At 39.0% G+C, this 27,798-nt stretch overlaps 2 protein-coding genes across 3 annotated transcripts; one reads left to right on the top strand and one right to left on the bottom strand.

Moving 5' to 3' along the window:
• Positions 1-15: 15 nt before the first annotated feature.
• Positions 16-12,017, top strand: LOC143289107 (signal peptidase complex subunit 2-like). The gene is made up of 5 exons (XM_076597963.1): positions 16-56; positions 5,521-5,604; positions 6,073-6,233; positions 8,438-8,572; positions 9,934-12,017. Exons 1-5 carry the CDS (start codon positions 36-38, stop codon positions 10,118-10,120), a joined length of 588 nt encoding a protein of 195 aa, XP_076454078.1. The 5' UTR covers positions 16-35; the 3' UTR covers positions 10,121-12,017.
• Positions 11,549-27,798, bottom strand: LOC143289106 (uncharacterized). 2 transcript variants are annotated; one of them, XM_076597961.1, is made up of 5 exons: positions 27,607-27,798; positions 24,204-25,059; positions 20,179-20,356; positions 18,349-18,614; positions 11,549-16,706 (listed from the first exon to the last, which is right to left on the bottom strand). In XM_076597961.1, the coding sequence occupies exons 2-5, from the start codon at positions 24,339-24,341 to the stop codon at positions 16,443-16,445; spliced, it is 846 nt and encodes a 281-aa protein (XP_076454076.1). In that variant the 5' UTR covers positions 24,342-25,059; positions 27,607-27,798; the 3' UTR covers positions 11,549-16,442. The 2 variants fall into 2 exon arrangements, with proteins under 2 accessions (XP_076454076.1, XP_076454077.1); XM_076597962.1 differs by having other exon boundaries at positions 24,204-24,974.

Raw genomic sequence — 27,798 nt, 5'->3', positions numbered from 1 at the left:
GTATTTGCTGTGATGAACGTGTACTTCCGGCAAAAATGGCGTCTGCAAAAAACAAGGTAGAACAGAAACCGGCAATTTATCCTTAAAATATGTACTTCTTCATTTAGTGTTCCTTGTTTTTAGTAAGATGCTTCAATCGCCTGTTATTCTTTGATATTCAGATTTTTCTTGTGCTTCAAAAAAAGAAACGTGACTTATTAATCGCTTGTGATTTGTGCCTGCATCCTGTATCCTGGCTGCAATTTAGCAGACGAGACGGCATATTCATTCCATATGTTACAGATGAGCAGCTTTCTAAGTCAGTGTCAACACATGTATTCGTGTAAAATCGGGGTTTGCCCGTTTAGACGTGGTAGACGTCAACAAAGCTCAATTCGTTGCTAGAGGGAACTGCACATGTTGGAACTGCCCAAAAGAGAAGGAACACGTCACGCCAAAGCCGGTTAACTAACTTCATCCTCGTTTGCCAAACCTCTTGATGTGGGAGGCAGTTACCAGAATGAAAACTGAGTGGGAAGTTTGATGAGATATTTTCGGAATGATTAGCCATTACTTTCGTAGATGTCAGTATAAAGATTTGGTCTGTGTGAAACCTGGATCTTAAATTAAATGAACACTTTCAACAGTTAATGTTTTAAAATTGTCTCAACTTCTACTTTCTTCACACACCCACCATCATTGCCCTCTACCAATTGAAGTTACTAGTTTTAAAAACAACAACAATTTGAAAAACCACAACAAAAAACTTTGGATTAGGTATGTACGTGAAAATGGACTGTTGAAACAAAGAGGGCAACAGAAAACAGCCATTTCTGATAAGTCTAAACCAAGTCATAGATCATATCATATCATATCATATCAAGGCGTGCAGGCCTGACGAGGCCTTTTGCCCGCTTGATGTGGGGAAGAAAAAGAGAGTCCCCACATATGTCTGATGCATTTTTCAACATTGAGTGCGCAATGCTTGAAAAATCAATAAATATGTAAATGAGTTTTGTAATTTAAATTTTTCAAATGAATATCAAGATAATTTTTAAATGTATTCACTGTTCCTGCGGAAACAACATCTTGTGACAAATTGTTCCAAACATTTGTTACTCTGTTAGTAAAGAAATGTGCAAATCTGGAAGTTTTAACTGAAACTTTTAATAGTTTGTATGAATGGCCTCTTGTGGTACTGTTCTCATTCAATGTAAACAAAGAGTTTATGGTTCTGCTGTCATATAATCCATGTGTCATTTTATACATCTCTATTAAATCACCACGCAGTCTTCTATATTCTAAACTAGGTAACTTAAGTGCTTGCAACCTACTTTCATAGTCCATATCAGCAAAGCCAATGATTCTTTTAGTGAATCTTCGTTGAACATTTTCAATACTGTCTGTATGTTTCACTAAACCCGTATTCCAAACAACATTCCCATATTCTAAGACTGGCCTGACTAATGACTTAAATAATGGCACCATTATGTCTTTACTTTTACACTGTATGTTTCCAACTAGCATTCCGGTCAATCTATTGGCTTTTTTAATGGTTTCATTAATATGAACATCAAAAGAGAGACCAGAGTCAACAATGACTCCAAGATCTCTCTCCGATGAAGTCTCCTGCAAGTCCGTACCATTCATATAATACTTATAATGTGGATTATTTCTGCCTACGTGTAAAACTTTACATTTATTGTTATTAAATTTAATTTGCCATCTATCAGTCCAGTGTACTAAATTATCAATACTAACTTGTAATTTCAATCTACCGACATCAGAATCTACTTCCTCATAGATCTTTGTATCGTCTGCAAAGATTTTCACAAAACAGTCTAGTATGTCAGGCATGTCATTTATATAATATACAAAGAGTGTGGGCCCCAAGACACTGCCTTGGGGAACACCACTACTCACCTTAACAGGACACGATGACTCAGTCCCTACTGATACGTACTGTGTTCTCTCATCTAAGAAATCTTTTATCCATTCCAACAATTTACCAGAAATACCGTACCCTTGCAATTTAGCAATTAACCTATTATGTGGAACTTTATCGAACGCCTTCTGTAAGTCCAGATAAATTACATCCATTGGTTTATTGTTTTCAAGTGACTGCATCCAGTCATGTACAGTATTCAACAACTGAGTCACACAGGATCTACCACTGGTAAAGCCAAACTGATAATCAGACAGTAAGTTGTTATCAATCAAATGTTTATTCAAAGTATCACGTATGAAACCTTCAAAAACTTTACATACAACCGATGTCAAACTTACTGGTCGATAGTTTCCAGGGTCTTGTTTGTTACCTTTCTTAAATATTGGTTTTACTTGTGCTACTTTCCATGCCTGTGGGATCTTACCATATGATACAGTCTTAACAAACAGAATCTTTAAGGGAATAGCTAAACTATTATGTAATTCTTTTAGCAAATAAGGGTGCATTCCATCAGGACCAGTGGATTTATTTACCTTTAACTGTGAAAGTTTGTCACTAATAATCTTTTCTGAAACTTCAACATAATCTGTTGAAGCCTTGCATTCTGACTCAAAAGAAGGAACATTGGTGACATCTTCCACTGTGAAAACACTAGAGAAAAACAAATTTAGGACCTCAGCCTTTTCTTTGTCATTGTTAGTTAAAGTTCCACCAGGTGTGCTTAAGTTCGGAATAATCTCCTTTGGTTTAGTTTGTGATGCAATATAATTAAACAGTCTCTTTGGGTCACTTTTAATGTTCTTTGCAATAGACATCTCTTTTTCCTTGGTAGCTTTTCGTAATGCCCTCTTAACCTGATTTCGAGCACGTGCATAAGCATTATAATTTTCAGTCGTCCTATACTTCTTATACCATCTGAAGGTCCTTCTTTTCAATCGTATCTTTTCCAAAACAAAAAATGGGACAGTCTTTTTGTAACTTTTGTTTCCAGTCCAAAACTCTTTAAATGGCACATACTTATCTTGTAATTCCTTCAATTTATCAGAAATGCAAGACCAACACTCATCCACAGATTTGAGTTCCAAAGTCTCTTTCCAATTAATGTCATCCAATGCATGCCTCATTGTCTCATAATCACCTCTATCATAAAAATAGCGTCTGCCTTTCGACTTACCAGGTAGTAGAATACCAGTATCAACTTCAAAAATAATGCTAGAGTGGTGACTTTTACCTATAGGGGGATAATATAAAACATTATAAACTAAGTCATCTCTGTTTGCTAAAACTAAATCCAAAATATTTGCTGTTTGATTACCACGAAAATGTGTTGGTTCCGTAACAAACTGTACCACAAAATTATCTTGCAATACTTCCAGAAATTTTGAAGCAGGGTGGTCTATGTGTTTGGTACACACTTCTTGTTCCCAATCAATATCTGGATAATTAAAATCACCCATCAACACTTTCTTACCTGTGCCTTCAAAAAACAGTGATACACATTTAATTAATTTCTTATTTTCTTCTAATGAACTACTGGGAGATCTATATGCAACTCCAACTTTTAATTCCTCATTATCAAGTGCAATGGAGCAGAAGACAGAGGGACTGAAGACTTCTTCCAGCTGTGTACTACGTACCACATTCAGATTCGACTTTGCAAACAAGCCTACCCCCCTCCCAGCCTCATTAGTATATAAAACATATCCATCAATTACAGGTTCCCATCCACAGTCAGGTCTCAGGGTCTTTGGCTTCAGTTCAGTAACTGCAATAATGTCAGGATTTAAATCCCAAGCCAAGGCATTCAGTTCTTGTTTTTTGTTTCCAATACTATCAGCGTTTAATAGTAAAAACTTCAGACCTTCAGGACTGTAACTCTCACCCCTTACATTACCATTACTCTTGTTGTTTGTAACTTTCAAATCTTTTTTATTTGCACTATTTACATTATTTACAGCATTTCTTTTGATATTCTTGAGTCAGTGCTCTGAGCTTGGTACCCCAGTGTTACCAGCTCTGTCCTTTTCATCCTGTCCGGGTTTGGGTCTGGGAATGATTTTACCATTTCTGATGATGACATCCAGTCCTTCCTCGTCCCTCTGTCTTTTCATCTCCATGTACAGTTTCTTGTCACCTTCTCTTTGTTTTTTGGTCTTATCTGGTACAATAACCATTTTGCGGAAAGACTGTTTCTCGTTATTTCTGAGGTGTTTTGATTTATTAAGGACCATCTCTTTGAAACTAACATCAGGGAAAATTATTTTGATTGGTCTGGGCTTCCTGGCAGAATTTTTCTCAGGCTTTCTTCCCAGACGCATGACCTTAAATTCTGCTAGTTTTGGTGCCACATCTGGACAAATCTCTTGGCACACTTCCTTCATAAGTGCCCCATCCGTTTCCCTTTCTTTTTCCCCTGTGAAATCATTTTCATCAACATTGAAAATGACCAAATTGTTCTTTCGCATGTCCCTTTCTTTCTCCTCTTCAAAATATTCTTGAATCTGAGCCTTAATTTGCTCATTGATGCTTCCTCCTGTACTCTGCAACATGCTCAGAATCATCTGATTCTGTGTCTGCAGAGTTTCAACAATTTTTATTAGTGTTGTGACCTTGGCTTCGGTTTGAGCCAGTTTATCACTGGGATCTGATCCCTGTGTCATTTCTTCCATACATTTGGGACAGTACCATTTTATGGCACTGTTTTTAGTCCTCTGGAGGTGTTCAAAATCTGCATGTTCGACTTTGGCACAATTAGTGTGACACCAGGCTTTGCAGCGGTCACAACTTATCCACTTTTTGCAGCCTTTCAAGGAACTGCAAATAGAACAGGGAGTTTTATCTGCATCATCAGTAAGGAGCAGAATTGGAGACGCGGTTCCGGTCTTTTTTCCCTTTTCTCCACTGGTAGAGTTTCCCCCTCCCCCGGCCCCCCCACTCGCATTGCTTACCGATCCAGTTCTGGTATTCACCATTGCAATATTTTCGTATTGCACCAAAAGTGTGAAACGGGAAAAGGAGGGAAAACCTTACCTTGTAGTAGTGCAGCAAGTAAATCGTGCAGCAAGTAAAAACGTGCAGTGACAGTTGTGAGAGCTCGATCGAGTTAGTACGAACTTTCAAAATCGAAAATGATTTTTGAATCTGGTGAGTTGGGATTGACGAATCAATTCCGAGCTTCCTTCAGGAGCAGTGAGATTATCGCCAAGAAATAAGGCGACGTTTTTGAAGCTGATGTTCCAACCTCCTATTTTAAGACCCGTTTGTAATGGTTTTTGATCAGACACCCATTCTGAGTTTCTCTCTCTCTCTTTCCCCCCACCCCCCTTTTTTTAAACTAAATTTATTCCCTCGTTGATTTGGGTTTGTTTGGGGGGTTTTCCCAGCTAACTGCTGTTCACTAAAAATGCATTGTACATTAAAGATTAAATTTATTTAACTTTTAAGATCAAGTTATTTTTTATTGTGTATATGTGGATGATCATAAAGCAACGGCATTCATGTTTCTGTTTAGATTATCCTTTTAATACTTTATCTTTTTGTTTTATAAAGCACAATTTATCTGCATGAAACTGGTTATGTTTAATGATGTGCAGTGGTCCATTGATGACAAACCTGTCAAGATTGACAAATGGGACTCTGCTGCACTGAAGAATGCACTTGATGATTCTGCGAAAAATGTGAGTAGCATGGACAATCCAATTCATTATTTCTGTGAACATTGAGCTGTTGATGTAGTAATACTAATAGTACTGACTGCCAAACAACTATTGTTTATGGTGAATGGTTATACATTCATTATGATTATGATGTTGAAATCATATCAGTTGTTTTGTTTTCAGGGTGGTGCTGATGTTATTCATTGTTACTCAATGCACAGTAGGTTTCCTAACATCAGTCACCATTATACTACATACTTGTTATGATCAAAAAGAATTTTTGAAAAGATTTATCTGGATGTTGTGAAGATGGAAACTATTACAAGTTTTCGATTATTTTAAACATGTTGGTTAGTTTTAATGTAGAATTTGAATTTCTGTTGATTTATTGTTTTAATGTTTAATTACATTTTTGGGGGTGATAGGTTTGATTACAAAATTTACATTGTGACTATACAAAATGTAACAGGTTTTTACTGTCTGTGACAGGTGCTGATCAAGAATTACGGTTATGTTGAGAACCACAGTCTAATGGATGGACGCCTGTTCATCTGCACGGTGGCCGTGGCATTTGCCATGTTTGCTCTTGTCTGGGACTACCTCCGCCCCTTCCCAGAATCTAAGCCTGTTCTTATCCTCTGCGTCAGCTTGTATCCTTGGGAAAACAGTGCACAAAGAGTATTGTGAAGATTTGGTCCTTGATTGACCATGACTAGCCCTAACATTTGATGACTGCAGTTGGTGAGTGTCTAGAGCATTTGACTTTCAGTTCATGGGTCTTGTTTGAACCCTGGCATTGTCTGGGAGGGGGTGCTGTGTGGTGGGTGGGGGTTAAGGAGGGGATTTTTTGTCTCCCTGGTCAACAGATCTTCAACTACTTTTGTATACTGTACACATGCAGAAGGTCAGATACACTTGTTAAAGGTCTGTCCAGTAATCCATGTTACATGGATTATGGATACACAAAAAACATCCAACATATATAAATTGCTCATGGAAAAGACAGATATCTGATATAACTGTAAAATGGGAAAGTGAACTTGATATGCAGATTGACTGGGAGACTGTATTAAGATTGATAAACTAAGATCAAATGGTTTCAGCTCAAACTCTGCATTAGAATTTTGGTATCAAATAATATTCTAAAAATAATGGGTGTAACTGAAAATGATAGATGTAATTTTTGTGTCTCCAGAAAAGATGCTGTGCTACGTTATTTGTGGTTTTGCCCAGTTGAATGTTCTGGCTTGAGCTCAAAAATGAAATAATAGAAAAATGTGGAAATTGTGAAAAGTTGCCCTTCAACTTTGAGCTTGTTTTATTTGGTACTAATGAAAAAACGAAAACAGATATTTTTTATTTGATAATTTTGTGGGCAAAGTTTTTTGTATACAGTTGCAGAATTAACAAGGTCAAACAAGTTTTACATGCATTCATTATGGAACTGAAAAAAATGTACACAATAGAAAAACAGATTCATCTAATGGAAATGTATTGTCATGATTTTTTTAAGAAAACGGTGACTCTATCAGATTTAGTGATGGAACATACATTGAATTAGGTGTTGTTTATGTTTTTGCAAATGTAGAAACATATATTGGGTATGTTGGTCTAGTATAATTCTGATGTTCCTTGTGATCTGCGAAATGTGACTGTCATTGTGAACTGAATTTAGAACTGAAGTGTCATGTTCTGTATGTTATTCTCAGTTTACATTTGTTGTTTGTTTGTTTGTCTGTTTGTTAAAAAACACATCCTTTTTATCATATTGCACATGTAATGCAATTGCCAGATATGTCATAAGTTAACATAATGTTACATTGGTTTGGCGTTTAAGTTGGAAATGTCATGGTGATGATATTCAAGAGAAAATATAACCTTCTGTGCAAAGGGGGGAAAAAAAAAAACATCCGGCATTGGCCAGCCATCTGTTTGTCAACATTACCCCCAAACCAGAGCCATATACAGAGTGAAACTTAACAATCTGTGGGTGTTTATTTCTTTCTTTCTTTGTTATTTTTTGAGATAGTTTAGTAATTCGGGAAAAGAGCAGGAACAGATTAGTGATTTTTCAAGAAACAAATGGGGTGAGTGAGCACATCTTGGCCACTTCTCTTGTTGCGATCATGATGTCTGTTGTGGAAACATTTGTTCTTCCCTTGGAGGTCATCCTGACATGACCTCTGTGTTCATGGTCCTAGATTCAGTGCAGATCAGTTCAGGAAGAGCTATGGTTTAGTGCCTTATACCACACCTGACACAATTCATTCTCATGGAGAGAGACAGGACATCATAAAACACCATTAGTTGTAGTGTTTTCAATGCGCGCGTGTACATGCGTGAAGGACTGAAAATGTGAGTGATAGCATGTTTTGTGGGCTTTATCTGAATTGTCACTTTTGGTTGCTTATATTTCTGATTTCTTTATACATTTTTATGTTTTCTCCATTATTGATAATTATAAAGCAACACGAGAATTCTTTCACATGTTTCTTTGTGCTAAATAAATCTCATTTATTTCTATTTATTTGCAAAGTAACAGTAGATTGAACAAACAGAGAAAATAAAGGCAAAGAAAACTGAAATATAATTATTTTGCTGTAATTCATCCTGATAAAATTTGGATACACTTAGTATTGGTTAACTTTCAGTATAGGGTGATTGTGTACATATTTGCAGGTGAGTGTGATATGTGCCAAGAGGTTGGTGTGTGTGTGTGTGTGTGTGTGTGTGCATGCACACTTGTTTGAGTGTTTGCATGTGTGTGTGTGTGTGTGTGTTCTTAAAAGAGAATGATCATGACTGTTTAGCGACAGAGCTGGATGTTGTCGACATATTCCTTGACAAAAGTCAGCTACTTTGCACTGATGGGAGTGCTGACTGTGTACACTACGTACCAGGAGCGAGGGATCTTTCTGGTGGCGCTGGAGAAGGATCGAGCAGGCATGGACCCTGACAACACATGGACATTGTCATCGTCACTGCGCAAGTAAGCAGTTCCCTGTAACAGGTCCATGTTGATTAACCCTATCCATCCAAACGTTCCCCCTTTTACACCAGTTTTGTGGAAACATTCTGGATTGGTTGGGGGGGGGGGGGGGGGGGGATTTTTTTTTCAGGATATGTTTTTACCAGACCATTCAAATAGACTGTTAGATAAGAGGAAAGTCTTAAGTTAATTTAGTTTTAAAAAACTTCGATATACACACTAAAGTACATTTTGGAAAGAGATAAAGATGAAATCATGATCATACATTCCTTAGGAAATTAACCAGTAGAATGTTTTTGTTTTATGTCGGTCATCTTCTTTGGAAGGGATACAATCCATCCTGAGACTTGACAGAAATGATGAGGCACTAATCAGGGTTTTCTCCCATCTACTATTTCCTGTGGATTGAGGATGAAAAAGTTGACCAGATACGCCCATGTGGCACACAACTGTACAGAACGCTGGATGTATGTCTTAGGGCCAGCTGCAGTCAAGGGATTTACAAGTTTTAAATAATGATTCTGTTGCTTCCAAGCAATCCACAACTATTATTGATAATTGTAAAAAGCCCGTCCACCTTCAGATCATAAATGTTTTCTTTGGATCATTGCCAGATTAGTGAAAATCACATTTGGCAGATTCAGTATTGTTAAGTTGTGATTTTAAAACAGTGTGACTCACCATTTCTTTTGCTTATTTCTGAGGAAAGACGATTCCATACCAGCAAATTACACTTTTGATGTTTAAAAAAGGGAGTACTGATTTAACAGAATTGTCAACATGCTACACACTTGTTTGTCTGCCTTCTTGCCTTGAAGCATATTTCTGTGGGAAGCATTCAGCATGCAGTATCTAGAGAGATCCAATGTTGAAATATCTGAAATAGCAGTTATGGAAAAGTCAGGAATACATGAAAAGTTCAATATATACAAACATATAAGTTCTCTAGATATTAAACAGAGTAATGCTGATCCAATACAGACAGGAATGTCTCACTTAGGTGGAAATATTCATATTCCAACATACAACTCTTATTTCATCAAAAACGTATTCATTGGATTGTGAGCAAAAAAACAACAACAACAAAAATTAATTGACTGATGCAGCTTACGTATTGTCTTTTTGCTGTTATCAGGGTTTTTCTCATGTCTTATTGGGGTAACCATTCTCAGCTTTCCATCCACCATCATGCATGCAGGTCAGGGGATTTGTGTGTGTGTGTGGAGTGTTGAACAAGAATAGGAGTATTTGTTATGAAGTGTACAAGATGGAAAGCCATGATAAAAACAGTAAAAGATTGAAAATTAGATACAGATGGCTTTTTTGCATGGAAAAAAAAGTGACTGTCAAATGCGTTTCAGGTACGATGACCTGTACTGCTTGTGGATGACATTCACAGACGGAAAAACTCGGGAGACACGAAAGACAGAAATGTCAAAATCAGTGGCCAGTTTCTTTGACGAAAACGGAGTACTGTGCTCCGACCTGTACAACCCCATGGTGGAAAAGATGAAGGAAAGTTTGCTGACAGAGAAAAAGACCAACTGACTACAGAAAAGAATTCTCTGTTGAAATCTCATACACATTGTGTTTTGTTAACTATAAATTCTGGGACTGTAAGGCACTTCATCCCGTTGGAATGTTGTTTCTGAATTTCAAACACGTTAAGTGCAACCTAAGCATAAGATGGTGCGCATATAGATTGATATGCCTTGTAACTCTGTGAAAGTGTGTTGTGTATGTGTAAAATGATTCAGGAATGAGATTGTGGTGGAGCAACAAAAGTTCGAAGGGATGTGAATTGTCAGATTTGTTGAAGTTATCATGATTTACTTGTCTATGTAGTTTTACACAGTAGTAGAAAACTAAAGTATTTTTGTTTACATTAAATTGACTTCAGAGCTCTTGCTGTCACAGTTCAGGGTGAACAGATGACGGAGTGCTGTCAGTTGTTAGTTTCCTTTTGGACTCCTGCAAGAAGAGATCTTGCATTGCTGCTGAGTCTGTCAGTGTGTGTGTGTGTATGTATGTGTGTGTGTGTGTGTTAATTCCATAACCCATGAAGTAAATCATGATCTTTGATGATGTAAGATGGTGTGGCTTGGCTATTCTTCCTCCTTTCATAATGATTCTGGTATCAGTAATACCTTGGTAGTGCAAGCACAAACAGAACCAGCAGTGGACAGGAGAGATGAACATCATTCACAAGGGTGGATCTGTAAAGGGTACTTGACAGTGACATTGTTTCTAATAGTCCAGCTGACCGCACAGTGCTGTATCATGAATGCCCGTTGGGGGTGGGGGGATACTGCACTCAATTTTCTAGTCCCAGTCTGAGTATGCAGCTTGTTCAGTCTACAGTAAAAGTCTGTTAGGACCAGAGATACTCCGCAAGGTCATGTCAGCCACTGATAGTTTTCTTTCTCGTCTGTGTTTATGGGCTGCAACTAGGTTCACTCATACCTACAAGCAGGCTTTCCGGAATATGACTGTTTTTACCCTGCCGTTAAGGCAACATCTGATACATCTTCAAAAGTACTGATGGGTTTGAATCCCAATACCTTCCAGTCAGTTCAGTGTGTTGATCTGACCACTGCACCACTCTGAACAATGACTGGTCCCATGATTTGGTATCTGATCAGAAGGGCTTTTTATTTTGAAAGACTGATGGCAGCTGAGAACGTGTTTGTTTGGTTTTTTCCTGATTGTTGTCTGTGTAAGAAAGATTTTAAAGTATTTAAATATTTCATTTCATAAAATGTACAGCCAAGTGATGACATAATTTGTTGGGGTTTTTTTTGTTTTTTTTAGCTGGCTGTGCAGTTTCTTTCAGGAACAAGGGTAAGATGGGGAAGGGGGGATTCCATCACAGGGAATGCAGCATTATAGTTTGTTCAAATACTTCATTCAACAGTTTATTGTGGGTTTTGATAGTGCATGCTTGGGTGTGTGTTTGGCGAGAGAGGGGTGATGTTCCCCATCTCTCCCTCTTCCTTCCTTCCCATCCCAATGATTATATCCACCACCCCACCCTCTCCCTGACTGCATGAGATTGGATGCTATTATTTAAGTTGTATCAGTCATTGCTCCGATAATTTTTTTTTTTTTTTTTACAACCCATCTTTCTCCTCTCTGCTTCAGTCACTGCAAGGTATTTTAACATGGGTATGTTGTTAGATACGTATTAAGTGAAGGGCCATATTTGGTCAAAGCACATAGTTTAGGAGGCAGGGGTGGGTGGGGTGAGGGGGTAGTTCCTTACGGTCCCAGAATGATGGTGTTTGTCTTTTGGCACTAGACACTGAGTTCATGTTGCTGCCACTCTTGTTTCACTCTTCTGTATTGTAAGGTGTTCATTTGTGCTGGTGAGTGTGGTTTTGGGTCATGGTGTAAATGTATTTTTGCTCTTGAGGCAAATCAAAGGATTAAACTTGAAGACATGTTATGCCTGAGGGAAATAGTGTGCTGTAAAAAGAGAGGTGTTTGTTCTTAATAGATGGCATGCATGCTGGTTTACATAAGTACACTCAAACTTACATTCACAGTTGTGGTTGCATTTTTGTAAGTGTAAGCCATGCACACACACAACCACACGTTCCCACACATACGCACAACAAACATGCATGCATGCCCAGACACATGCACAAACACACGCACGCACACATATTTTGAGTTTGATTAATGTGGTGTTTTTTCACTCATTGATAGTGCTGATACATTCTGGTCAATATGTGTGTAGAGCAAAGTCAGTGGGGATGAGAAATAATGAAAGGAGTACAACATACTCTTTCTTAAGTCCAGTGTTTAGAATCAGTGTCTCACGCTTTGGTATGTTCAGTTTCTTCAGTATTGGTACTGCTCTTCATCTTGCATATAGCATGAACAAATCAATAACGTATGTGAAAATTTCCTTTCTGGAGCATGTGCACCTGACTTGTGAATCATTTGTTATTGATCAGTGCACTTGCATACTTTTGAAATGTTTTAATCAGTGATGTCGAAGAACAATGTTCACAGATGTTAAGAGTAAATATCACATTGTTCTGTGGACATGTCACAGTACTTACGACTATAGGAGACCTCAGCATTTCTTCTTCTCTCTGTTGCACAACCGACTTAACTTGCTGAAGACTTGTGGTGAGTGTTTGCCAGGTGTTTTCATAAAAAACCAGACTGGGTCACAGGATTTTTAATGTGCACACTTGACCCCCTTCAATCAGATACACATGAAGGAGGTTCAGACACTAAAGCAGTTCTGCACATCTGCTGACACCGTAGGAAGGGAAAAAACCCACCCTTCACACAGCATGTGCTACCAAGATCAACCCTGGAACCTTCAGATTGAAAGTCTTATGCTCCAACTACTTGGCTATCACACCCATTTCAAAAGAAAAACTTCACTTCTTGTGTGAAATGTCATTATTTTAACTAGAAATCTTTGTTTCAGAACATGTGGTACATTTTTGTTTTAGGAATTTTCAGTTTTCTTTAACTGAAGACAAACAGATTTTTGTTTTTTATCTCACGTTTGGAGAACAGACTGAACAGGAATGGATATAAATTGGACAACAAACTAATTCAAATAAACCTGGGCACATATGAGACAATTTTAAAAAGTTAAATATATATATATATCTGACAGAAAGAAAAGGCCAAATAGATTGTGTAAATACTTGTGTGAATTTGAGCTGTCTCTGCAAATGCAGTGTAGAGAGAGCACATGAACACAATTCAGAAATACTTGGTTTGGGGGTGGGGTTTTTGGGGTTTTTTTTGTTGTTGTTGTTTTTGTGCTGACCTGTCAAAGCAGATTTTTCCACAGAATATTGCCGGGAACAACTGAGTTCTTTCCATGAATTATTTCATATGCTGAATGCATGCTGCACACAGACCTCAGTTTATCATCTCATCCATTTCATATGCACCAAGCTCATGCTTCACACAGGACCTCAATTTATCATCTCATCAAAACGGCTAGCACCCAAACACTCCCCCGCCCCTTTAAATTCTAGTGGATGGGGTAAATAATTTTTTTAAAAGTAGTTAGGCTCCTGCAAGACTTGTATCTGGTATCCAAAAGAAGAGGAACATTTATTTAGGCCTGGAATCTTCTTGTTTCCCAGGTGGACATTTATCCACTTCGCCACCACTCTACTTTTAATTCAGTCACACTTGTGTGCAGAGTTCACAAGAGAGTACTGGCAATAACTATACAGTCATTTATTTTGTCCTTGAGTAATCAGACATTATCACATTTACATTTTTGTATGAAACATGTTTACAGTACACATGTCAAAATGAAATTAACTTATTTCATTTGTTACATTATCACATTGTTTACATTTTTGTATAAAACAGATGTTTACAGTACACATCCCACAATGAAATTAGCGTATTTCATTTGCTGTAGATAGAAAAATATGAAAATTAATTGTGTACAGAGTTTTAAAAAGAAAATGCATAATAACTGTAATCCAAAATCTTGAAAAGCAAATGGAAGAAAGATGTAGGTACACTGATTGTGTTGGCATTGAAAAGTTAAAACACATATAACATTTTAAATGGCACCATTCCGTTTTGAAATACCACTCAGCTTTTTTTTCTTTTTTTTTTTTTTTTTTTTTTTTTTTTTTTTTTTTTAAACAATGAGGAGTTGGGAGAAACATAATTTTGCCAGCATGGAATGGTTTGCTTTAAACAAAAGAAAGTAGCAAAAGCATCTTCTTTTTTTACATGAAGTAGGCATGATATGATATTTACATGTTGACCAATGTGGATGTAAACAGATGAAAAGATAAACATCAGCACAAAAGAATGAATGAGACTAAGAGTTAAAGTCACATATATTCTTGTGTAAATCCAAGAGAACAGAATTCTGTTTATTGATCCATTTATATCCAGATCAGAAGGCTTTTGCCATACTGAATTTGATAATTTTGTGAAAGCTGCTCATCATAATGACATCTTCATACTTGAGGAAATACAACACATGGTAGGGAGGGTGTGTGCAGACCCACTTTCATCAGAATTTTGTGGCAGTTCCCTGGTTATTTTTAACAAGAACCACATGCGCGTCTCTATATCCTTAATTCCAGGTCAACGAAAGACTAAATAAAATTTCATCGTGGAAATTGCTGTTCTGACAAAAGAATTTTGAACATTTTCGGTGACTATTTTTGCAATTTCACAAGATATATTTGGTTTTATAATTACACCCATTATCTGTTTTAGTCTTCTGTGTTTACTTTGAGCGTGTTTCTTGTCATATATATGCAATTACGTATTCGAACTGATCCATTTATAAAATCTGCATAAAAGTTGTCCAAACAAAGGCAGTGTAAAACTCAGAGAAGCCAGTTACGGCGGTGGGCTGCCTTGATGTCATATGACCTACTTATCTCTCTGCAAACGACAAAAATGTCCACCATGAAAGCGGGCTCTACACCCTCCCTATTATTTGCACTAGCAAATGTGATGATGGGAAAGGACAAGAAAAAAAGAAGCATGGACCCAAGAAAAAAAACAACAGCAATCAACAAACCAGAACGAACACACATGTGTGCATGCACACAAACACATACACCCGCACACACACACACACACACAAACACCCGCACACACACACACAAACACACAACACAGTTGAATTCAACTGAACCACAACTCAAAATGAAGGACCAGCAGCAGTGAAAGGACCAAATGGCCTGTCAGTTTTATAAGTGAAAGGTTGGTCAATAAAAGAGGGGGAAATAATGATATAGACTTGTCAATCAATCAATCATGATTTTTCATAGTCACTAAGTACGTTTGATTTTTATATGCTCTTTTTTTTTTTTATAACAAAAAGACAAAAACTGGTCATAGAACACCATTGTTTTGATTATTATAGAATCTGAAGGTTTGAAAATATGTCACCACACTAAAACACATCATTTTATTCTTCTCTGTGTCTGTATTTCTTTGTCTATCATATTGGACTTTTTTTCTGCAGATTGTTGCCATTGGATCTTTTACATACTGTAAATCAGGGCTTCATGACGGTCTTCAGTTTGTTATGTAATGCAAAAGATTATGTACAGCAACGATTCAGATCTAGAGAGGTGGGGTGGGGAATTACTTGTTTCAAAGCATCTATGTTATAATTTTAATTATGAAAATATGTGTGTGTGTTTTTCTTAAACACAATAAATATGCACTATCAACATCATTGTATTCTAAAGTGAATCTTTTCTTGTTTCTTAATAATACTGTCTTGCTTTTATCACACATGTGATGCTAAAGAAGGTAAACAGATCAGCTTCAGCATTGATAATTGACTTCAGAACAGATGGAATTAAATGACTGTGACTCTGACACATATGGAAGACAAAAGGGCAATAATTTTCCCCAACTACAATGCAGATACCACACCAGCTGGTAACAGTCACTGATTTTGTTTCTTACAACATAAAATCGTATCAACTAAAGGCAAAAGCAGCCGTTCTGACATGAAGAAAAATTGCACTCTTGTCATTAATTAACTGTTTTTGTCAGACAATTACCTTTTGGGGGTACAAATCACTCATTTTACCTTTAAAGAAAAAAAAACAACAGCCATAATATTGATCTTTTGAAACAAATAATCCATTACATAGGTGACGTAAATTTGCCCACTACCTCTTAAGTTAATGCACAGTTGACCATTGTGTTTGTTTTTATACTTGAAATTTTCTCTGAACAGGTAAACATACATATGACAGAGGTACCCAATACATGAATTATTTAACTGCACAGTTTTAAACCGTTGGGTTTGTTTGTTTTATTTTTATGCTGTTAGAATCATCTCCAAGTGGGTAAGCCAAACACAGAGATGAAGGTGCGCCAAGTTCACTCACTGGTCCGTGGACCAGGGAATCTGGTTCAACTGAGCCAGGCGGTAGCGACTCATGCTGGGGTGTGGGGTGGGATCATAGATCTCGGAGGCCCGGGCATTGATATCGGCCAGGCGCTTGCTGATGTCGTTGACGGTGAACTGCTTGCGGCGCACCTTCTGCTGGTCTCGGGCGTTCTGCTCCATGAGCTGTTTGATGGCCAGCTCTTCCTGACGGAGCACCACCATGGCCTGTTCGTTCTCTTTCTGCTGCTTGTTGAACACCTGGAGAAAAGGAGATCAGTTGTGTTTTTTTTGTTTTGATTGTAATAATGTGAATTATATAGTGACTGTTTGTTTTCTTTCATTAGTTTTTGTCAATGCACCTGCCCCACACACCCCTCTGCTTGTTGAACACCTGGTGAAGAGGAGGTAAGTCGGCTTTTGGTTTGATGGTAAAAATGTGAATTATATAGTGATTGTCTGTTTTCTTTTGTTAGTTTTTGTCAGTACACCCACCTGCCTCCCTCCCCACATCCAATCATTCATCCACTCTCCATACCCGTTGTATGAGTTTGTATGTGTGAGCTGAAAGTGAAATGAATGTGTTCATGTCTAAATCACCTTGCAGTGAATAGACAAAAATTGAGTGAGACAGAGAAGGATATCAGTCAGTATGAATAAACAAATATATGTCAATAAAACCAATTAATAACCAAATATAAACACAAAACATAGAAGTACAAACTATAATGCAATCAATAATAAACAGAAGATCACTCTGTCAATATACTGTTTAAATAACCAAACATCAGTATATAAAAAAATGTCTATTAATACTGAAATAATAATGAATAAATAATATAGAAAATAATCAACAGCCAGAAAAATGTCATCAACTAACACTGGCTGCATTGTTTATTCACTGTGCAGCCCAGAACTTTAACTTTCTGAAACATCCAACTTTTCTTCTTTCTCTTTTTCCTTGTTTCATCCTATCTATCATTCTTTGATCATTTTTTTTCATAAGCAGGTGAAAAGACATTTAAGCAATCAAGTGTACCTTTGTCTCCATCTTTGATCTTTTATCATTCTTTTGCTTCGTTCGTCTCTCTCTCTTTCCCTCTTTTTCCTTGTTTCATCCTATCTGTCATTCTTTGATCTTTTTTTTTTCATAAGGTGTATAGACATTTTTTTTAAGCAATCAAGAGTATCTTTGTCTCCATCTTTGATCTTTTATCATTCTTTTGCTTCGTTCCTCTCTCTCTCTCTCTCTCTTTCCCTCTTTTTTTTTGGGGGGGGGGGTATGGGGGGGGGGAGGGGGTGTTGTTGCTGCTGTTCCTTCTTCTTCTTCTCCAGTATCTTATCGTGGTTATATTGTTGTGACAGTCAAAGTCGTGTCAGCAATCAATTTATGTTTCTCTCTCTCTCTCTCAATACTTTCTCTCTTTTTCTCTTTTTCTTTTTTTTTTTTCTTCTTCTTTGTGTTCTTCTTCATTCTGCTTCTTCAAGCCCTTCTATGTTTTAATTGACAGGGAAAAAAAAAGTTTCAGCACTAAAATGACAGGATCATTTTATTGGTCTGCATGTTTCATTTATTTAAGAAAAAAAAAATCGTTACCGTCATCATTTCCATTATCACCCTCATAATTTCCCAGGCTTTCTCCTGGGACTTCTTTGTTGCCATGGTTTCTTTACGTGCGCCAAATGAAGGCTACACATTGATTTCGGTTTATCATATCATGCTACGAAATGGCAGAAAAACAGGTAAATGTCCGTGATCTTGTTTCCAATTGACCCCCGACTGATTGCGGAGCATTTCTTGAATAACAATAAGGTGAACTTTCGCGTTTAAAAACACTATGGGATATAACACCCAGCACATAGGACTGGTTTATGGCTTCACCGCGACTCCATTACAACACACCTGTTCCAGATTATACAAGGTACTGGGCACGATCTCTTTGTTGGTGGGGTAGGAAGGGGGAGAGTGGTAGGGGTGTATGGGTCCAGCTCCACCCGGGTACCCGACCGCCACTGGATCTGTCAGCATGGTGCGGGGCAGAACGCCTCCCCGTGAAGTCGTCTGCTCTTGTTCCTGGCGCATGCGCAGGAGGCTGTTGAGCGAGGCCATGTGACCAGGCCCGCTGCGGTGATTGGCGGGTCCGGGATTCCCGTAGTCCTCTCCCGGCCCTGCACACAGCAACAGTGACAACGAGACCGATTTTGTTCCCGTGTCCAGATGATGAATACTGTTATCAAGGTAAAGTCCAACTCTAAACGACTAAGAATTGTGCTGGACCGCAAAATGTTCATCATAAACAGCACAAGACAGTTGCATAATTTCCGCAAAACTATATGTCCCATGCATACTGACGCTGCAGCCACTGGAGATTAGATCTGTATCTTTATGAGCAATGAAAATGAAATCTTTTGTCTTTGGGGCATGACGCCAGTGTCACACACGTCTTTGGTGCATGATGCCAGTGTCACAATGTCATTGGTGCATGACGCCAGTGTCACACACATGTCTTTCGTGCATGATGCCAATGTCACAATGTCATTGGTGCATGACGCCAGTGTCACACACCTGCCCTTGGTGCATGACATGTGTCACTCACCCGTCTATGAGGTATGCCGCCAGTGTTTACACCTGTCTTTGGGGCATGAAGCCAGTGTCACACATACACCCGTTTCACATGAGGATTAGGAAGAGCATTGGAAGAGCACAGCCCGAACAGTCTCCCACGGTTAACCAGCGTACATCATTGCCCATCTCATCCTACAAAAGTGTTCATGACTGACCTGGGCACTTGCATATGGGGTGCTCATATTATGGGCCTGTTCTCTGGGTGGCGACGTCAAAGGGTTTATATAGTCCGTCTTGGTGAAGAAACGTCAAGCTGATCAACAACTACAACATCAACACGCCTGTCGAGGAGTGGGTGTTGCCGGGGCGGAGGTCACTGACGGAGATCATGGCAACAACATCTCACCTGTCAAGGGGTGGACAGTGTCAGGTCGGAGGTCACTGATCAGTGGCGATGGCCTCCGTGTCTAGGTTGATGTAAAATTGATCGACAACAACATCACAATGTCAAGGGGTGGTTGGGGTGGAGTGGAGGCAGAGGTCGCTGATGTGGATGACCTTTATGTCCATGATGGCGTAAACACGATCATCAATGACAAAAAGAACAACACACCTGTCGAGGTGGGGGAGTCTGGAGGTGGGGAGGGGAGGGGGGCTTGTGTCGGGGTGGTGGTCATTGATGGGGATGGCCTCTTTGAAGTCAGAGGGCGTCAGTAACTGATCCTAGTACCACTCAGTGAAAAGAGGTAAAATCAACAAGCTTTGTGTCACCAATATTTGTCTTACCAACGTGTTGATATGTGTCTTCTTTTTTCTTTTTCCCACGGATTACAGTAATTAGTAATGGCTGCTATAGTGGCTGACCTTTTGGAGATAACTTTTTATGCTTTCTTCTGTTTATTGAAATTTGTCTTTTTGCTGAGAGATGTGTGTGTGTTGTGTTGTGTTGTGTTTGTGTGCTTCTTTGACGTATTGTTCACTAAGTGCTCATGAAAGAAATTTGAAAACAACAACAAGAAGTCTCTTACCAACAGCAAAACACATCTGTGAAATTGGGGGCATGGAGGTAGCAAACGGAGATTTGAAGTCAGAGGGAAGCAACTGATCCATCTGGTACCACTCAGTGAAGAGAGGTAAAATCGATCAAAAACAACAACAGCAACACACCTGTGGAGTTGGGGGCATGGAGGTCGCTGACGGGGATGGCCTCTGTGTCCAAGATGGCGTCCACCAGGTACCCGTGGCCCGTCTCCTTCAGAACCTCCAGGAACTTGCGCAGTGATGACAGTCCCCGCTGCTCTATCGTCCTCAGCAACAGTTCCACCTGTCTGTCTGCCGGGTGCATCTGTCGAAAAGGGAGTGAGGTGGGGGGTGATTCGACATGAGGGACAGTGGTGAGAGACTTTTCAGTTTTGATTTTTTTTTTTTTTTTTAATGACTATAAAGTGGACAGTACATCACACACACACACACACACACACACATATCTTTATCTGTCTGTCTATCTATTTATCTGTCTATTCATTTCTATCTGCTGGGTGCATCTGCCGGAAAAAGGAGAGTGGTTGTGGAGGAGAGATCCGGCGGGGGGGGGGGGGGGGGGGGGGGGGAGGGGGCGGTAAGAGACTTCTTGTTTTCAGATTTCATTAATGAGTATTTAGTGGACAATACATCATCAAAGAAACACACACACACACACACACACACACACGCACACATCCCTCTGACAATTGCGCATATAATTTTTGACTGTAGCTTGATGAAACCTTATGTACACAAAAGTGTGTCATCACAAGTGACCGTACTGAGAACGTTGATGTTTTTGACTTTTTGCATTCATTATCAGTTGTTTCGCTTGTCAGTTTAACGACTTCTCTTTTACGAAGTCATTTAAGTAATTTCCTGTAATTGTATTTAGATTTTTCTTTTTTTTTTTTTTTCTTTTTTCAAATTTCACCCACATTTCACCCTCATTTGCCCAGTTTCCCCCCAACCCTCCATTCACACATCCCTCTGACAATTGAGCATATAATTTTTGACTGTAGCTTGATGAAACCTTATGTACACAAAAGTGTGTCATCACAAGTGACCGTACTGAGAACGTTGATGTTTTTGACTTTTTGCATTCATTATCAGTTGTTTCGCTTGTCAGTTTAACGACTTCTCTTTTACGAAGTCCTTTAAGTAATTTCCTGTAATTGTATTTAGATTTTTTTTTTTTTCAAATTTCACCCACATTTCACCCTCATTTGCCCAGTTTCCCCCCAACCCTCCATTCATTCACATCTCCCACCCCTTCTAACCGATAATACTCATATGTATTCATAAATACATTAACAAAATGTCTTCAATCACCGATATGTGTGAAGGGACATTAAACACCCACATTTCACCCTTATTTGCCCAGTTTCCCCCAACCCTCCATTCATTCACATCTCCCACCCCTTCTAACCGATAATACTCAAATGTATTCATAAATACTTTAACAAAATGTCTTCAATCACCGATATGTGTGAAGGGACATTAAACAAAATTCCTCCACACATCACTCTCTCGCTCTCAGCAAACAGACAAATTCCAATAAACAGAAGAAAGCATCAAAAGCTATCCCCAAAAGGTCAGCCACTACAGCAGCCATTACTAGTTAATGTAACTTTTGGAGAAAAGAAGAAAAAAAAAGACTCATATAGACACGTTGGTGAGACAGTTATTGGTGACACAAAGCTTGTTAGACAAAAATGGTAAGTCAAACTGCATTGTAAGACAAGTTGGTAAACCAAGTTGGAAGACAAATTGGTAAGACAAGCTGGCAAATTAGGTTGGAAAGGCAAGTTGGAAATACAAACTGTTAAGGCAAGTTGGAAAGAGTCAAGACAAACTGGTAAGATGAGTTGGTAGGTTTCAGTTTCAGTTTCAGTAGCTCAAGGAGGCGTCACTGCGTTCGGACAAATCCATATACGCTACACCACATCTGCCAAGCGGATGCCTGACCAGCAGCGTAACCGAATGCGCTTAGTCAGGCCTTTAGAAAAAAAGAAAAAAAAATTAAATTAAAAAATTTAAAAAATAAAAAACAAAATAAAGGTGAATAAATAATAGATAAGCTTACATAAATAAATAACTAAATAATAATTATAATATAAAAAAAGGTAGTGGTAAGACAAGGTTGTGAAACATGTTGGTAAGACAATGTTGAAAGGACACGTTGGTGAAACAAAGTGGTAAGATAAGTTAGAAAGACAAAGAGTCCAACCTTTAATTATTCCTGTAAGCTCTGGGGTGCATGGGGTACGTAAATCAAAGTTCAGACATTCAAATCACAGCAAAAAGCCACACGTTGCTGTCAAAAAGCGAGAGAGGGAAAGAGAAATGAAACGAAACGAATTTTTTATTCACCAGGGTCATTAGATAAGCAAAATATATGCTTTTTTACACCCAGTCCAGGGAGGTAATAAAAATAGAATAAAAAAAAAAGTAAGCAAAGAAAAAACCCGCATGAATTATTTAGAAGAAGAGAAAAGAAAAATGTAAACTAAACATAACACAAAATGACCAATTGATACAAACTATGAACGGCAAAACAGAAAACACACACACACACACACACACACACACACACACACACACACACACAACTTGTAGATTAACGACCTATATCGAACTACAAACGGGGATAGTCAGCCACACACAGAAATAGACACAATGAGATCCACAAAACTGACGTAAACGAGAGGAACGAGCAAGTCAGATTGCTTAATCCTCGTTTCCAAAACAGACGGGCGCAACAACCGAGTGGTTTAAGCATTGGACTTTCAATCTGAGGGTCCTGGGTTCGAAACCTGGTCGTGACGTCTAGTGGTTAAATAGGGTAGAGATTTCTCTGTTCTCACATGTCAACAGATATTCAGAAGTGTAAGTGTCTGAACCCCCTTATTCGTGTCAATAAGTTTCAGTTTCAGTAGCCCAAGGAGGCGTCACTGCGCTCGTACAAATCCATATACGCTACACCACATCTGCCAAGCAGATGCCTGACCAGCAGCGTAACCCAACGCGCTTAGTCAGGCCTTGAAAAAAAAAAGAAGAAAAAAAAAGGTGAATAAATAATAGATAAACTTACATAAATAAATAAATAATAATTATGATATTAAAAAAGGTAGTAGTAATGATAATAATAAATAAATAAATAAGACAACAACGATGATAAATAAGCAAATAAATGTAAAACATGAAGACACACATTCACACATACACCCACACATGCATAACAGATATGCACCAAACATGCAGTTTCACGGACATGAAAGCATAGTCAAATACATATATAAACGTACATGAGCTCCAACACACACACACACACACACACACACACCACATTACCCTGCACCTCCTCTACCCCCCTCCTCCACACACTCATTTCTAGTCTATGTATCGCAGCTTCCACGGCACACACACACACACACACACACACACGAACACACACACACACACACACACACACAGATGAACGCTTACTTGTACAGGCACACACATACACGCCCATATCTCCCACCCCCACCCCCACACACATATATACAAAGATATATATATATAATATATACGTTCCAGTATCCTGTTGCTCCCACAGTATAGGCATGCATACACTCACATACCTCATCCTCTACCCCACCTCCTCCCCGCACCCCCACCTCCCCCTCACACACACACACACATGCACAGAACTCTCCTGACACTTGTGTACACTTACACTCTCACGCATGCACAAACGCACTCAAAAACACAGACCCACACAAACACACACACGCACAGAGGCTGCCACTGATTGGCCGCAAGAGGGATGGGAAAAGAAAAAGTGGTTTTGGCGAGTCGTGTCAATAAGCATGCAAAAGATGAAATGTGCACGTTGAAACACTAGTCAGCGTTCCGTGGTCGATTATGGAAGCAAAAACATACTCAGCATGCACAAAACTGAGCATGGTGGGGTGAAAACGGTCATGCACGTCAGTAAAAAGCCATTCGAGCATTCTAGCAGTCAACGTGGCTGTTGAAGCTCATGTACACAAAAAAAGAACTGAATACACGTTAGTAAAAACCCATTCGAGCATTCTAGCGGTGAACGTGGCTGTTGAAGCTCATGTACACAAAAAAAAGAACTGAGAAGAAGAAGAGTTTGCCAGACAATAAAGTATTCTCACCATAATTTTCCGGCGCATGTAATCAACCAGCAGGCCATGCTCATATAGTTTGTCCAGCACAGTTCTGGACAGTACCAGGTGACGACTCAGGAGTGGCTCGTTCTTCTTCAGGATCTCGCTGACCACTTTTGATTCCATCCTGACACTTCAGTCACCACCTTCTCCGCAACGGCTCTGGGGAGAGGATGGGTGGGTTGGGGGGTGGGGGAGAAAAACCAACACAATTTTCGGCGCCTCCTGTTCGTCGATGTTCACAACACGGCTCGAGAAGTTGAGGGAGAAAAATCAACACAGATTTTTCAATGCCTTTTGTTCGTCGATGTTCACAAGGCTTGAGAAGTTGGAGAGAAAAACCAACACAGATATTCAGCGTCTCTTGTTTGTTGTTGTAGTTTTTAGGAATTTCAGTGATGAAAAAATGTGCCGCAGTTGTCTCTGTAGCGCTTGATGTTGCTGTTGTTGTTGTGAAAGAGTCTTGATGTTTTGTTTAAGAGTCTGTTGCTGTTGTTATTTTTGTTGTATTAGAGTCTTGATGTTGTGTTTAAGAGTCTCAACGATGCAAAAAAAAATTGTTACAGTTGTCTCCGCAGTGCCTCTTGTTTATTGTTGTTAAGAGTCTCAGTGATGCAAAAGTTTCACACGGTTGACTGTCTGTGATTGGCTGGGGGGGAATTTGTTTGAACGGCACGGCTGTTGAATCCTCTTGTGTTTTGAAGAGTCACATTCTCTCACTGAATGTTTCTGTCGTTGCGTTGAACTCAAGCAGTGTCTCTGATCGAAGCGGTTTCAAATCAAATCAAATCATGTTGTTTATAGCCCAGCTGACCACAAAGGGTGCTGTTTTAGGGCTGACTACCTGTCGGTTTTGAAACAATCAGCAACAACAACAACAAAACAGTCAAAGAGAAAGCAAAACAATATTACAAGGCCAACTGATATAACGTTAAAAAAAAACAAAAAAACTGAGGTTTGGTATTTCTGGCTCAAAGTGCATGGGTGGGTGCTTGTGGGCGCGAAGTTTGCAATTTAACACTCACATCATTGGCTATATCGTCGATGCTTGCTGCGGTTCACTATAGTCATCATCCCATTCAGTTCCAGTGATGAACCAGCTGTGATTTTCGAGCGCCTATATTTGGTCAGTCTGTATTTATCTTATTCATTCATTCGTTCGTTCATGTCTTATTTTGGGGCTGTATTTGTTACTGACTAAAAAATAAAAAATTTTTTTTTTTTTTTTAATTTAAAACCCAAAATTTTCATCGACTGTATTCGGACTGGGTTTTATCTCTTTAGTTATTGATTCATTCGTTCATTCATTCATTCCGACATTGAGCCATTTCATTCTTAAACGATGGCCAAAGCAAAGTTCTTTTTACTGATAAAATGTTTGATTCAGTTTGTAACCCCCCAACACCTCTATCTTTAGATACAATCATACATTCTTGGTTGCTTCTTTCTCTCATACCAATTTTTTTTTTTTTTTTTAAATGACAAGCCGTTTGGTTTAGAAACACGGTTCACAAAACTCGCTCACGTGGAATTCCTGACGAAGAATAGTCTGGGGGAAGCGCTTTGGTTGACTGACACATAACTGGTATACATACGTATATATACCCTGCCTGGAATCAGAACTGACTGGTTAAAACTGATCGAGTACGATACTGGTGGATTGTTGATCACTGAGCGTGACAGCGTTGAAATGTTGATCATTGAGTGTGACAGCGTTGAAATGTTAATCACTGAGCGTACCACAGTTAAACTATTGATCATTTAGCATGACACTGTTCAACTGTTGGATCGGTGTCCACGCAAAAAAGGCCTACATTCAAAGTTGTGTAGACCTGCGCAACACTGAGACTGAACTACCATTAAAACAGGAATCGTATTTTCATAAACGTATGTTTCTGTGGAAGGTGGTGGGGGGTTGCTTGCATAAATTTAGGCCCACACGAAAACTGCTGGCCTCATCAAGTAAATATCGAGGGTTGAGTCGCTTTTATAACGAGACTTTGAATATGCATGTAACGTAAAGATAAGATTACGCTACAATAAAACACCGAACGTGTAACACGGCAGTGTGTCACTTCCCCTCGATCTCTCAAGCTGTATTGACACGCGCCTGTCCAGTATAGGCCAAAGACACTAGATGGGAATTCTAGTGTCTATGTATAGGCCTACTCTTCGTTCTCGGTGTTTACACAAGGTGGCAGAAGCGGAGTCCTATTAGCCTATCTTATCTTCACAAGTCCATCCACCCTCGATCGGCTATGACTTGACTTCCTCGGCGTGTTCACAACAAAGGCATAACCTGGAAAGCCAGTAAGTCGAAGTGGTAGATAACCGTGTAAGCTCTGGTGCTGGCTTCTGTCTGTTGCAGTTTTTCTTTTCCCCACTCCCCCTTGTCCCTTCCCCCCAAACGCACCCCCACCCTCCCCCACCCCAACCGGCTTGTCCGCATACTGAAGAGATAATTGGCTTATTCAATGCGTGTGCACTGAAGAAAAAGTGTCCACGAAAGAGTATCAACTATCATGGATCAAATGTGTTTGTACACATACTGCGCGCGCGCGCGCACACACACACACACACACACACACACACACACACAAGCCCAGTGCTGTGAACTTTTTCCAAAACTTTTTTTTTTGTTTTTTTTTTCCCCAATAGTGTCTTGATCATTGTTATTGGCTGAGCGGGTACGTGCGCCCGACAGAAAGAAGGGGTGTGGGTGGGAGAGAGAAGGAAACAGACAGACAAAAAATAGAGACGCGCCGAGAACAAACAGTCACACAGAGAAAGAAAGACCGACAGACAGACAGATAAATGGACAAGCAGAAACAGGCAGACCAAAAAAGAAAAAGAAAATTGTAGAAACAAGAATATCCTTTGTTACTTTTCACTAATATTTTCAGACCCTACATTGGACAACTGAATCCATTTTGCATAAGCAGGAATACCTTAATACCTTGTGTGTGTGTGAGTTTTGTTGTTGTTTTTTGTCATTTACATCTCTCTCTCTCTCGCGCTCTATATATATATATATATATATATATATATATATATATATATATATAACAACTGAATCCATTTTGCATAAGCATGAATACCTTATGTGTGTGTGTGTTTGTGTGTGTTTTTTTGTTTTGTCTTTTACATCTCTCTCTCGATATATATATGTGTGTGTGTGTTAAAAAAAATACTATGTATATGTGTATATATAAATATATATCCTATCTGCATGATGAGGAAGAAACGTCAAGAAATCAGTCAGTCAAATCACACACACGTTGAAGTCGGCTACCAAAGTTAAACCGAAGTTAGGCCAGATCGCATCATGTTTAACATTTTCTTTTTTTTTCCAAAAAAAATTAGTGCCTTTGGAATATCGTATTATTTTTACCTCGGTCAAACCTGAAGAAGATTATGAACTGAATTCCAACTGGTACACCACACGTAGGCCTGCACATTTACACACACAATTAAAGGAAAAAAACACTCAACTGAGGATCCGTCAGCTCGCCATTTTCTGCCGTTTCCCCCAACACACACTATCCAAACAAACCAGCCGTTGTGTACGTAGCGGCCACACAAG

Source organism: Babylonia areolata, chromosome 13 (genome assembly GCF_041734735.1).
Source record: "Babylonia areolata isolate BAREFJ2019XMU chromosome 13, ASM4173473v1, whole genome shotgun sequence".
Classification (NCBI taxonomy): Eukaryota; Metazoa; Mollusca; class Gastropoda; order Neogastropoda; family Buccinidae; genus Babylonia; species Babylonia areolata.
This window is presented reverse-complemented; position numbering and strand designations above follow the sequence as displayed.

What these genes read in the sequence shown, in the direction of transcription:
- LOC143289106 (XM_076597961.1), bottom strand. Translation starts at nt 24,341, where the DNA reads ATGGAATCAAAAGTGGTCAGCGAGATCCTGAAGAAGAACGAGCCACTC. An exon ending in CCATGCCCCCAACTCCACAG is followed by an intron (nt 18,615 to 20,178) that starts GTGTGTTGCTGT and finishes TGCTGTGTGCAG; the next exon opens with GGCCGGGAGAGGACTACGGG. An exon ending in CCTTGTATAATCTGGAACAG is followed by an intron (nt 16,707 to 18,348) that starts GTGTGTTGTAAT and finishes CCTTTTCTCCAG; the next exon opens with GTGTTCAACAAGCAGCAGAA.
- LOC143289107 (XM_076597963.1), top strand. Translation starts at nt 36, where the DNA reads ATGGCGTCTGCAAAAAACAAG. An exon ending in CTTATCCTCTGCGTCAGCTT is followed by an intron (nt 6,234 to 8,437) that starts GTATCCTTGGGA and finishes GACAAAAGTCAG; the next exon opens with CTACTTTGCACTGATGGGAG. An exon ending in TTGTCATCGTCACTGCGCAA is followed by an intron (nt 8,573 to 9,933) that starts GTAAGCAGTTCC and finishes AATGCGTTTCAG; the next exon opens with GTACGATGACCTGTACTGCT.